At 40.4% G+C, this 14,091-nt stretch overlaps 1 protein-coding gene across 2 annotated transcripts in view; it reads left to right on the top strand.

Moving 5' to 3' along the window:
* Positions 1-14,091, top strand: part of LAMA4 (laminin, alpha 4) — a 132,589-nt gene that overhangs the window by 33,889 nt on the left and 84,609 nt on the right. For both annotated transcript variants that reach the window (XM_012645091.1, XM_012645090.1), the window contains exons 3-5: positions 858-959; positions 6,737-6,861; positions 11,902-11,982. In XM_012645091.1, coding sequence (XP_012500545.1) covers positions 858-959; positions 6,737-6,861; positions 11,902-11,982 — 308 coding nt within the window. The remainder of the gene's footprint in view (positions 1-857; positions 960-6,736; positions 6,862-11,901; positions 11,983-14,091) is intronic.

Below are 14,091 nucleotides of genomic sequence, written 5' to 3'. Positions count from 1 at the left end.
TTGCTGAGACATTCCAAAGAAATATCAAATATGTATCCGTTCAATAGGATAAACCAGAAACAATCACACAGTGTTTCTCACACAGTGTTTCGCACACTGGCGACGTTGGGGGAGGGCAGTTCGTGCTTGTGCAAGTCTACTGGTGCATCGTGGATAGTTTAACATCCCCATAAGCCACCTAGCATCTCTGAGTCTCATTATCTCATCACGAAAATGAAGGAAAACAATGTGTTCCTCCCAGAGTCATGAAGACAAAAGAAATACATACATGAACGGCACCCACGCAGGATCTGACAAGTGTAAGAACTCATTAACTTTCTTACTCTTGCCTTTAAAATTTTAGCATCTGAAGAAATAGAATTTTTTAAGAGGCCAAGTTTATGAAAGACTCAGCTCTAAGTTATTATACCATTGCCAATAATTTCTGAAACCAGAAGCCTTTATTTATAGGGAACATGGTGCAATTCCTCGCCCTGACTAATTCTCAGTCTTGGTTTTTTGTTTGTTTTGTTTTGCATTGTATTGGAAGAAAACATTAGAAAATTTCTTTCTCCCTTACTCTTACGTAATAACTTCTTATTCTTCCTTACAATGATGGGATAGTGCTAAGGAAGTTTCTAGTCTCTTGAAAAGAAGAGAGAAAAAAACATGTAACAAAGAAAATTATATATACATCACCTATCACTGAATGGTAGTATAAATAGTTCATTATAGTATATTTTGTATGTATCACTTAGTAGGATCATTTTAGAAATGTTTAGATAGTTTAATAATCATCTTCTCTTATTCTTCGCAGAAAACGTTGACCCAAGTCGATCTTTTCAGTAACTAAAATGCTCTTGCTGTGTCTGTTGCAGCAATGTGGTGCTGGATTCTTTCGCGCCCCGTCAGGAGAATGTGTGCCTTGTGACTGCAGTGGCAATTCCAATGAGTGTTTGGATGGCTCTGGATCCTGCGTGGTAAGTCAGGGGCACCTACCACTCTTCACACACTTCACTGGGCCTTGGTATCTAGGGCGAAGATAAAATATTCTTCCTGGATGTTTGAGCTACATAAGAGCAAACTGCTAATCAAGCTCTCTTTTTTTCCCACCCTTCAACTTTCCCTGTAAAACGTATCATAAAAACTACTTTTGATTTTAAGTGGCCACCAAGGCATAGGCATGAATGTGCATGAGCTTCAAGAGGTTCCTGCCTCACCACCCTCAGCAGCTGGTTTCCTGCTGTGGGCCAATGCGATGGGTCTGAAAATAATACACAGAGGAGGAAAACATCCATGCAAATTCCTCTGTAATGGTATAGTTTGCCATATGTTTGGCTTCACTCCACTTAAACCAGGAGAATAAAACAGTTGTTGCATAGACTAGTTTAGAGCTTAAGATAATCAGGTCTATAGATCAAAATTAGTTTAAAAAAAAAAATTTAAGTTTGAACCAAACAGGTAATGAAAATGAAAGCTTTGGCCTTGTGATCTTTGTAAGTCTGTGTTCAAGTCCCCAGGAGACTTTTTCCCCCTTAACTAAATGAATTCTCCAATAGACTGTTCTTCAGTGAAGCGTATCGAGACTTATGAAGGAGATTGAGAAGGCTTCTAGCAGAAAAGTACTTGCTACATATTTCCTGTTTTCAATGAGTGGACTGACAACTTAGAGAAAATGGATATTGGAATATTTACCAGAAGTGGCTTTGGTAGAAGTCATAGCGGGCACTTTTAGGGACTTATGTTCTAATACCATGTGTTCCTTCATGAGCTATATAATAATACATCAGGAAAATTCCATTCTCCAAGTTCCTATCTAGCAATAGAGGCTTTCCTAAACTACAAGAGTATTTTTGCGTAGACTATAAGAATATTTGTTTAAATATACTCAAAATTAGCATAGTTGTCCCTATTAAACAGATAATTTTGATTATAAGAGGCCTCTAAGGCCACTTCACAACATGAAAATGCTGTTTTACTCACACATTACATTAAGATGCAAATTAGAATGTTTTCATTTATTTTAAACCTAGAATTTGCCATTTTTCTAGGGACAGAGAACTAAGCGGCAAAATACTAAACATTGCTATCTCTTTGTAATGTTTGTTTAGTCCTGATATTTCTGTTTTCCCCTCCCCCCATCTTCTTAAATAACCACTGCATCCAGGATGTCCTCTGTAGCGATGTAGGCATCTGCAGCTGCCAAAGTCTACCCTTGTCTAATGCTTCCATCTCCGGTTTCCTGTTATTTTAATCCCAGTGACATTTAGAAAAAAGAATCCCATGGATACATTTGAACTAATTAATGTACATCTCTGATAATTTGACCAATTAAGGCTGTTTGTTATCTGGTTTATTAAAATGTAAGGCTATGGAGAACTGTCAGTCCACTGAGCTGCTGTTAGTTAGGCAGTCGATAAGGTGGAAGACTGAAATAAATTAAAGGGAGAAGTCCCACCTGCCAGTACCTATGGAGGGCCATCACTAAGCCGCTCTTCTTTACAGTGACGTGGTCAAAATAGGAGCAATCATGGTTTTATCTCTGACCTAGACATGAGCTTCTGAGAGGGACAGTCATCATGTGACTCCTTCCCAGTTCCTGGGGCATACGAGGTTCTAATAAATGTTTGGGGATGGGTTAGGGTGTAAACATTTGCCTGCACATTCAGAGAAGTCGCCAATCTTCCTGCAATTACTTTGGTCCAAGACAGAAAATTAAAACAAAAAGAAGTAGCCATTCTAATCCTCTGAACTGTTGTTCCTCCATCCAGCCTTGTCTAGAGTGAAGTATTTTTTTCCCCCTGATTAAAGTAATATATGCTCAGAGTAGGAAAACCAACAAACAAAAAATATAGATAGATATTGTGTTTGAAATGCAAAGTAAAAATCACCTACAATCCCATCCCCCAGAGCTACACATATAGATATATTCTTATACATTTAATGTAGAAAGAAAAAAAAGATGTAATTTGCATTTAATTAAATGTAAATGAGGGAACAGAAAAGGCTTGCAAATGTAGAAAGACTATTTTGTCACTTAGTTGGCAAATATGTTGAGTCTATGGTGTCATACTGAAAGCAAACTCATTTTTTTTCTGTTTGCTTTGGCATCCCTGCTCCAGCCTACTGACGGAGCACACCCAGGTTCTTCAGCTCCCGCCCTGTCGCTCATTCTCAGCTTTCATCAGGGAAGCAGAGGCTCTAACACCAGCCCTTCCTTGTAGCTTCCTGCGGTCACTAGCCTTTCAATCAGTTCTTACAGGTCGCCTGACTTAACTCATTTCTCCCATCTCCCATAAGCACCCCAAAATAAAAGGCCTTCTTTTATTCCATTTTATCTTATTTTGCCTCCATTTTGAAGGCTTATAAAATCTCTGTATCTGCCTTGTCCACCCTCAACTGCTTCAAATTCATTCTCAATTCCAACATCCAATGTCAATTTGACTTTATAATTTACAGACTGATTTTAACTGAGCCATTTGAACTAAGCTGAACTAAGCTGAATAAAGCAACAAAATAGAGAGTACACAAAATTATACTACCATTTTAGATATATCAGACAAGCAAAGCAATTTCTTCACTAGTGGAACACTAATCTTTCAGATACAGAAAGGTGAACAAGTGAAAAACAGTGTAGGAATCTAATACATAGCGGGTGTCTTTCCAATGGACCACTTTGCAGCTTATCAGAATTGGAGTGCAGTGGACAGGGTTCTCTGCTGGGTCAGCTAAGTGTGGCTCCAAAGGTCAGGCTACTGCCATGCATATGGCCAGCTCCCTAGGAAGGCTCCAGAAGGAGGCACAAGATAGGGATTGAGGGGAAGAAGCAGGTAGAAACAGACAGGTGGTTGGTGGCAGGAATGCCTCATCACAGCTAATACCAGATCAAGAAACTAAACACAAAGAACTAAGAAGGGGACCTAACTAAGGGTGGTTACTATCTAAAAAACTGGTGCTTAGTCACCAGGAGAAAGCCAGGAGCCCAGTGACCAGAACCAGAATGGAGCAAATCTGATCTGAAGTTTGCCACTGGCACGGGACTCCTGAGGTTCCTTTTGATTAAGAATCAATTTGTCGGCCAGGCACGGTGGCTCACGCCTGTAATCCTAGCTCTCTGGGAGGCCGAGGCGGGCAGATTGTTTGAGCTCAGGAGTTCGAGACCAGCCTGAGCAAGAGCGAGACCCCGTCTCTACTAAAATTAGAAAGAAATTAATTGGACAACTAAAAATATACAGAAAAAATTAGCCGGGCATGGTGGCGCATGCTTGTAGTCCCAGCTACTCGGGAGGCTGAGGCAGGAGGATCGCTTGAGCCCAGGAGTTTGAGGTTGCTGTGAGCTAGGATGACGCCACGGCACTCTAGGCCGGGCAACACAGTGAGACTCTGTCTCAAAAAAAAAAAAAAGAATCAATTTGTCTATTGATTTAATTCATCCAAATGAACTTCTAGCCCACCCTAAGCACAATGGAGAAGAGAAGTAATCCAATGCATTGAAGGCTAATGGATTTTTTGTTAATCTCGAAGCCTAATGAAAACTCTATTCAGAAAAGTAAAGTATTACATCTCTAATTTCAGCATGCTGACAAACACACAAAGGCTAACCTGATCCTTTGGGGCCTTCTTCCTGCATTGTATGCTGGTGCTGTGACCAAGTAGGTGAGAGACATGATTTCTCACATGGAGGAGACACAGCTGGTGTCCAAATGTCATGGCTAACACTCATCTGCAATGATCGCCTAGATGTAGCTTTCTTAACCACTGGCTAAACATTCAGAATGTGTATTCCAATTTTAAGTGAGCTGAGTTTTATTAAGAATTAAACTTTTCCCCCCAACAACATACTTATTTATTGTTGTCATTTTTGTCTTTTGTTTTTCAAATGGCAGCGCATGGTAGGCAAAGGGACATTTAGCCATCTCAGAGTAAAAGATTTTCAGAGCTAGTAGAAACCTGACAGGCCATCTAGTCTAAATCTTCATTTTACAGACAAGGGGATAGAGACCAGGAAGGTCAAGTGACTTGTTCATAGTCCACCAGCTAGAGAATGAAAGAGCTGGACCTTTTCTCCTTGCCCTCAGTACTCTCTCTGCCCATCTCCCAGGATGTGCACTGATGCCTTTTAGGGAATTTCATAGCCAACCCTTTAAAAGAAAGCAGATAAGGAAAGTTACTATTTGCACTCTGAGCATTTAGAAGCTGGGAGAGATTTGGTGCTTTGCCCTTGAGGTAATTGCGCCCTGTGGTTGCCATGGCAGAATTAATGCCATGACAAGGAATCCAAAGCTTCTATCAAGCCATAAGGGCACAGAATTGGGAATTAGTTCATTTTTGCAGCAGTATAGTTTGGAAATTAACAGATTGCTTCTGGAACCAGAGTGCCTGACTTTGCATCTCACTTTTGCTGCCTACTGTCTGTGTGATGCTGGGCAGTTTACTTAAGCTCTCTGTGCTTTCTTCTCTTCATATGTAAAGAAGTGGGGGAGATAAGATTGTTGGGAGAATTAAATTAGTCAATCCATGTAAGATGTTTAGAGCAGGGCCTCGCCATTATTTTATTCAGAATCTCAAATATACCATAAAGACAAAAATAAAGAGCTCACAGTTCAGCCTACTGCTGCTTCATCTTGCCTTCCCCATGGTTCCTCCACAGAGCACCATTTTTAAAAGATTGTTTCATTGAAGCTTTCGTACATCTGTGTTACTAAGGCAATTGCTCAAATAGGAGGGTGCCTCTTCAGTGGTATTCTAATTATAACAGTATAATTTTTCACTGAAAACCCAGTTCAACCTTTATACACATACACGCTTATGAATGTGGAGATGAGAATATCACAGAGCTAATAGCTTTGCCTTGTGCCATCTCGTCCAATCCCGCAGAGGAAAGCTGTCTGTGTGTTGGCATCACTGCCCCTCGTAGAAATGAATCATCGGCTCCACAGCTACTGAGTAACTAACTACTCCACTCGAGTTCACAGCAATACGGCTGAAAGTGTTGGGGAGAGTACGCTGAGGCTGGGAACAGATAATAGATGACAATGTGGGTGGTGGAAAGTGGGAGGGATTCCAGAAGGGAGAATCAGGGAGGACTTTCCAGAGATTTTGAAGCCTAGGGCAGACCTTGAATGATGAAAAGGTATTCCAGGCAGAAGGATCAGCCTGTCCTGTGCTCTTTTTTTTTTCCTATTATCCTTACTACAAGTGGAAAAATCATGCAAATAAACCTGCTTACTATTTCTTTTGTGTCACTGTCCAAGACACCAATCCATTAGCAGAATGTTCATCTTTCTACCTTGTACCCCATGTATGCTACAGCCTCACACACGTTTTTCCTTCCAAACCCCTAAATCCTTATTGTTCCTATTGTCATGGGTAAGCACTGAAGGATATTGATCGATTGATTGTTTTGTTTGTTTTTTCATTTCATATTCATTCCTAAGCACGAAGCTGAGGCTTCTGGAACATCCAGGATTTGATCATTCTGATTATCATTCTGAATTGAAATGAGTAAAATCTCCTCTGCACACAGACCCTAAAGAGTCCCCAGGCTGCTAGTGCACACACAGACATCCAGGAGGAATCCATCCTCCACTTGTCCATTCTTTCCAGCACTGGCCTTGTGCTGACCGGTACTGGCCCACACCATCAAAGCTGTCAGATCTGACATCCCCTTGGCTTGAAGTATTGTTTGGTTTCTAGATCTGTTGTCTTTCAAATTTCTTTTGCATCCTTGTCAATTTTCCTCTCTTTTGTCTCCTAGCACTGCCAGCGGAACACAACAGGAGAGCACTGTGAAAAATGTTTGGATGGTTATATTGGAGATTCCATCAGGGGAGCACCCCGGTTCTGCCAGCCGTGCCCCTGTCCCCTGCCCCAGCTGGCCAAGTAAGTCCTAAAGGAAGACAGTCTCATCTAATGATCATTCTTTTCTTTTCTTTTCTTTTCTTTTCTTTTCCCTATCTAGAGTTCTGAGATTTTTCCATAGTCAAAACTGAATACCTCCTGATGAAATGAAACTGGAAAACATATAGAAAAGTTCTCTGGTCCACTGTCAGGGAAGTTTAAGCACTTACAGTATAGGTGAAGACTCTGTTCCCAAAATATTGGAGTGCATCATAGGGTCAATGAAGTCTTCCTCCAAGTTTTATAAACAAGGCTAGTCTCATCTTTTCTTGGCGAAAGCCAAGACCTAGAGAGAGCAAAGCTGGTAATGCCAAAAGACTCATTATAATATAGTATTTTCAGTAGTACTGTTTCTTTGACTCTCACAGAATAGATATTACCCTACACGTGGCAGACAAATATGCTTTTCAATCAGAATTAGAACACAGACAAGCAGCATACATGCTGTAGGCCAATTGGCTCATACAAGATTTACAAGAACACAAACACTCACTTCTGGCTATGGTTTGACCTGAGAGAGAAGTTAAAGAGAATAGACATACATCTTAATGGAAATAATGGAATTCTTTTCAGGTATATAATATGTATAAATCCAGTAATCACATCATGACTGGCCATTTTATTGGCCTAAACATGATAGAGTATAGAAGTAAAAGGGTATAGCAATATATGGTTTTCCAAATGTCAACCAGTTCTCCAATTCTCTACACCAGCTGCATGTCCTGCCATCAATTTGGTTCTGACACTAAGTTCGTGGAGTTGGCACAGACCCCATAGGTTAGGATCAGTTTCACGAAACTGCCCCCCTTCAGATGCCAGCCCAAAATGGGGTCCCAGGCTACTCACACTTCTGCCCAGCAGACTACGGATTCTGAGTGTCACCTCAACCCTTCCCTCAGGTTGGATAAATCATTAAAATGACTCACAGAACTCAGAAAAGTGCAGTACTTATGACTGTTATTTTATTACAAAGGATACAGCTCAGGAACAGCAAACTGGTAGTGATGTGTATGGCAAGATATGGAGAGGTGGGGTTGGGAGGGTGCAGAGACACAATGCTCTCTGTTGGAGCATCTCATTAGCATAAACTCAGATATTGAATCAGGCTTGCTATAAACAACTAAAGGCAGTATTTTCACTCAGGAAATTCCAAGCATTATAGGAGCTCTGTGCCAGGAACCAGGGACAAAGACTAAATACTGTATGTGTGTTTTTTATTATACCACAAATGGAAAGAGCAGCAAACCTAAATTAATATTCCTGTTTTGACACATAACACCGGTGTGATCTTAGACAAGTTACTTTCTCCCTACATTTCATTTTCCAGGGGATTTGGGGTCAAGAAGACTAAGTTCAGATCTTGACTCCATCCCTGATTCGTTTACCAGCTCTGGATCTCAGCTTTTTTCTTCGTGTAGCAAATCAAACTAAGAACTAAGAATCTGCGTCATAGGGTTGTGAAGATGGAACTAGGAGAATTTGTGTGGTGCATTTGGGTTGGTGCAGTGCCCATGGAAATGTGTTAGGTAGATGTTTTCTTTCTTGAACATATAACATTGTATTTTTTCTAATATTTATAACTTATGTCAGGCACGGTTCTAAGGGTTTGGATGTAATATTATGTAATTGATAGCTGTTGTAAAGATGAAATTAAATGATGCACATAAAATGACTAACAAAACACCTAAGTACCTGCCCCCCCACACCCCCCCACTCTCACACACTTACTTATAAAGAGAAAAGAGAGAGAGATGTCAACCAGTTTTTTCACTAATTTTTTTCTTAATTGAACACCAGCATGGACTGACATTTCCTTTACTACCTTGTGATGTGTTCAACTGCTTCAGACCTTGCTTTGTGATTTTTTCATGTTCAATAGTATTAAAAATGTGTGCAAAATGGATGGTACCAGGAGTGAAAGGAGGAAATACAAACATTAAATGTTCTGTTATTTTCTCTCAAGTATATCCTGATATTTTTTTTTTGCCTCATCTAGGTATATTCTTCAATCATTCATTAATATTCTGTTCTCAAACATTAGTCTTAAACACATTTGATGTGGTTAAGCCCATCTCTTAGCACATCTCTTTCTTGCCATGGTATGGTTTGTTAAATATATTTACCTCCAGCTTCCTAACAACTGGTTTCACTCAATCTCCCATATAAAGATGCTGTGTAGCATCATCTACTCACAAAAGGTTCATAAGCTTTCAGCTGTAGATAGTTTTTTTAGGTAGTAGCAGATGAATTAGGAAGGCAATCTCAGATGGTTCTTTCTAATTGTGTTGTTCAATTTTTGCCCCATTCACATGACAAGACTTGCTTATCTAAATGATCTGACATTAATGTCTTGAGATATGAGACTTTCAGAACATCATTTCCTATGGACTGAGAAGCCTTGTCTACATGCAATGATATATTTATTGAGCACTTACTATATTCCAGTATAAAAACTGGTATTTTTCAAGTACTTACTACATGCTAGTCATGTACTAGTCACTGGTGACACAGTGAATACAATAGTCAAAAATTCTTGCCTTTATTAAAATAGGTCAAAATACAGCAATTTTTGGAAGCTCCAAGAGCAGATGATCCTTTACCTTTTGAGCCACATTAAACCAGTATGTTAGTTAAAAAAGAAGTGCTTCTGAAGGCTAACTCTTTTCAGTGAATGAAGCAGAAAATTGCCAAGTGGGTGTGAGTCTCCTGTCCTGAGAGAGGAAACAGTTTCCAAAGGCATCAAGGACCACCATTACTATGCCTGTTCTTTCTGCGGGTGTGAGTGGATCCAGGGTTCAAAGGAGCAGTTAAGGGACTTAGGGAATGCGCTCTGAAGTTAGGTACATATTCACAGATACAAAAACTGAATCTCTGTAGTACAGATGTAAGGTTGAAAAACCTGCTGGAAATGAAAACGAACCAAAAATCTGTCACCTATAAGTAAACAGTATGTAGGAGTAGGGAGGAATTGCTAAGGGTGTAAGAGACCTCTGAGACTTTACAGATTTTTCTCTGTCGTGGCAATAGCTCTACTTCCTGAATCCTTTGGGGGGGTGGGGAGGTGGGGAACTGGCAGCAAAAAGGGGAGGAGGGGTTAGTCTGTGGTTATAAAACAGAACACATTTGCTTGGATCCTGTAAGATTCTAACCTGTAATCTGACTTTATTATTGACTTAATTAACTAATCTCAAATACTAATGAAATATCAAATACCCCATTGTTTCTTTCAGCTTTTCTTTTAAATATTCGCATTGCTACTTTTTATAAAAATAAAAGTTCCAGGACTTTTCAAAGAGGCCCCCAGTTTGGAATCTGAATTACACTTTGAAAGATCCCCGGAGTTCAGCCTACAGCCCCAGGATTTGGATTTCCAGTTACAATAGCTACATCAGAAAACTAGGAAATAATGCTTGAGAGAGTTAAGGAAGCAAACAAAAGACAGAGTCTATTTTTCTTTAAGTTCCCTGAGGGTTTTCTAAGAGCAAAAGGCACCCTTCCACTTGAAGGGGCAGTCAGAGAGAGCTGAGAGGGATGCAGTGTTTGCATTTCCTTGGCCAAAACCAGAGTTTACCTTAAGAAAAACATAAACAGTTTATGCTGATGAAAAACAAAAATGAGCCCTCCAGGGCTGGCACTGCCTCCAGGTCTCTGCCACTACCACTGAGACCAAGGGTTTGCAGTTGTTCCTGGGGACCATTTGCATAGAGTTCATGTTCTTATTTTGAGGTTGGCCAGACATCCTCCATCTCTACCAGTAGCTACGGAAATCGTTCCAATTAAGGAAAATGTCATCTGTTTGAAACAGCAGGACATCAGCTACAGGCAGACGACTCCAGATGCCCCCCGGCAGATATTTCATCCTTCAAGCCGTGGGCGGGCTGCTGGGTGGAACACTTTCAAAGAAAGATGCGGGGGTTGTTCGTGTTCTGGACTCTTAACTGACAGTGATTCTTTAAGTAGGCTAACAAGTAAAATAAAGGGTAAAAGGTCAAAGAAATGTAATTTTGTTGGCATGTTTTTACCAAACTGTTAGAGAAAATAAATTGTGGGTATTGCCTTTCACTGAGAAATACATATTGTTTTCTGACTGATTTTATGTCTTCAAACAAAGCAAACACATCCTCCATTTGCTTTCCTCTGAAGACCGTTAGGGTAAAATTGCTGATGCATGCAGGAACGGGAGAGCAGCAGGTCACACTCCATTGGTTGTACGGTACCTAAGCCAAAACTAATTTAAAAGTCTTGAAAATGTTCCACAAACACACACACACACACCTACATCCCGCACAATTCATATCTCAATGTAGAATTTTCCAAACGGTGGAGAGCATAACCCCATTTCCCCTCCCTTAATAATTAGGGATAGTTATTTATCCTGCTGAACTGATATTTTTATTACTTTTCTGTCCTGTGTCCTAATTTTTATTATCTTAAAAAAAGGAAGAAGAAGAAGAAAGAGAGGGAAGTTCATGGACTAAAATCCTTTTATCATGGGTCCTATGCCTTGCTGTAGTACTTATTTTTTGACTTTGATCAACTCAGCCTGTCCCTGCACTCTTATCCCCAATCTTTGAGGTACATATGAAAGAAACTAAGGTTGTGGAGATTATAGAGTATAGTTTAAAACTGGTTCCTGCCCTTTAAAAGTAGACAAGATCTAGTACAAAAAAAAGGGGGGAAACTTTTAAAAATATACACAGAAAGTGGTGGGGAATAAGAAGGGATTATCATATAGCAGGCAAAATTTGATTATTTTATTTCTGGCTTTGGAATAGGTGTTTTAGATTTGTGTTTGATATATATACATATAGGGCCTGGGAATGGTCCCACCAATGGAATGGCATTTTGTATCTGGACCTGCCGGTTGGAACTTTCCTGCAAGGTAAATGCAGTAAGTTTAAATAAAGCATCACACCCATTAGAACTTCAAGGGGACCAACATAGAGGTGATCTAATAAAAAGGCAAAACAATCTCTTCAGTGGTGTATGGAACTGACTTCTAACATTCACTTACAATTCTAGTTTTGCAGAATCCTGCTACAGGAAAAATGGAGCTGTTCGGTGTATGTGCAAAGAAAACTATGCTGGACCTAACTGTGAAAGGTAGGCTAATAAAATTCTCTGTTTTCTGCGTGAGTCAAAGGAAGCGTTCTGTTTCTTGCACTCATCAACTCTGCCATGCTCCTAAAGGGGCCATGGTATCCCTGGGCCCTCTGAAGGTTTGCTGAAAAATCATTGATGAGATGCAGATTAGAGAAAACGCATACAAATTTATTGAATGTGTATACACGGGAGCCTTCAGAATGAAGACTCAAAGGTACAGGAGAAATTGTCCATTTTTAATCTTAGGTTTAACAAAACATAGACAGCCATACAGAAATATGATCGGACAAAAAGGATATGATCTAATGCTCATAGACTGAGTGAGGAAACCCACCTGTCAGCTGCTCACAGTTTTCTAGGATAAAATGGCTTTTGCTAAAAAAAAGACTCATAGAGAGATCTTATTTTTTTTTCACATGCTGTGATTTTTATTCTCCTTTTTTTTTTCCTGTTAGATAGTCCTTGCATGATACTTTAGTTAATATGCTAAGAGGGGAGAAAAAAATGATAAGAAGTACTCAGTCAAAAAGAAGGCAAAAAGAAAAAAAAAACAAAGAATAAATTAGACAAATACTAAAAACAGCAAGCTGATAGATTTTAACCCCAAAATCTCGGATATCACATACATTGTAAATGTCCTAAACACTTCAAATGAAAGATAGAGATTGTCAATTTGAATGAAAAAACAAAACCTAAATATACCCTGGCAAATACAAAGAAATATTAAATATAAGAACACAAATATTAACAGATTAAAATTAAGAGAGATCTTATTTTTAACAGAAATGCCTTTAACATCAACCTCATCATTGTGTTGAGGCAGCTAAGTGACGGGTAGGGCCCTAAAGACAGGGAGGGAAGGGCCAGGAGGTACCACCCAGACAGCCGGGGCACCTCTTCAGGCAGCTCACCTCAGCAACCACACACTCCCGCGGCCCTGAGGGAGCTCACGAACTCAGCCTGGGCTTGAAATGTAAACCTTAAATTATGAGCAATCTCGCTTCCAAAGAGAACCCTCTCTATCTCTCAAAGAGTAGTTCCAAAATAAACAAACAATAAAAAGCCACAGTGTCTGTGGGACAGAGGAAATTTCCACACTCAGAGGCATTATTATGATGATGATTAATAAATGTGCAAAATGTGGATAATTCTTTCACTAAAGGGTTATGAGATTTCTTTTTTTATTTTATTTTTTGCCGTAAGAGGGAAAATGAGAGCTGAGGTCCCACATGAATTTCATCCATTAGGAGGGAGGGAGGACAGAGATGATCAGATTACTCTGAGCTGATTAATGTTTGTGACACATTTATTCTGTATTTCCTTACTTGAGGACACAGGAACATGAGGCACCTGATTTACTCATTTTCTGGCTCAGTGGAGGTCTGAGACGTTTGTTAATCAGCCAGGACTGAGCTTTTACTCCTCAGACTCAACTCAGCTTAGTCTGATGGTGTATTGCTAATGGGTGTCCCCCTGGCTGTGAGAGAGGCGTTAATGGCCCTAAATAGAGCCCTGCTGACCAAATGCAAAGCCTCCCAGAGGTGAAATAGCACCTGCCCTAAGGCCCTAAGGGCACGGTCCTGCAAAATAACACAGGGGTGCAGATAAGGGTTCTGTCAGTGACAATGGCCCCCCAGCCCAGCACAGGACAGCATGCCCACCGCCACATGGGATTGCAGATGATAAATCTCCTGGCCTACATGGGAGGCTCCCGGGCTCTGCCATTACCCAGTGAGACTGGGTCAGACGTGGTGCTGAAACGGTAGGGTTCTGGCCCTGCAATAGTAGGACCCAGGAAAGAGCACTACTTTGGGTAGGAAAGTAAGTGTTAGATTTTGCATGGGCCTGGCTGAGTTTGCATCTCAGCTCTTTCCACTTTTGTGATCCTCTTGGGCAGGTTATCTGTCCATTCTAAGTGCTAGTTTCCACTTCTACAGAGTGGAAAAATGAAGGTGCCCAGTTCACAGGACTGCTGTGAGGTAATACTGCAAAGTTTTTAGTATGGCACCTGGCACTTCATAAATGCTCAATAAAGATTAACTGGTGACAGTGCGAGTCATTGTGGTCATTGTCCAGCTTCTGCCACTGGCTGGTGATGTGTGCTGGGGA

Source organism: Propithecus coquereli, unplaced genomic scaffold (assembly GCF_000956105.1).
Source record: "Propithecus coquereli isolate 6110/MARCELLA unplaced genomic scaffold, Pcoq_1.0 Scaffold225, whole genome shotgun sequence".
In the NCBI taxonomy this organism is placed as follows: domain Eukaryota; kingdom Metazoa; phylum Chordata; class Mammalia; order Primates; family Indriidae; genus Propithecus; species Propithecus coquereli.
This window is presented reverse-complemented; position numbering and strand designations above follow the sequence as displayed.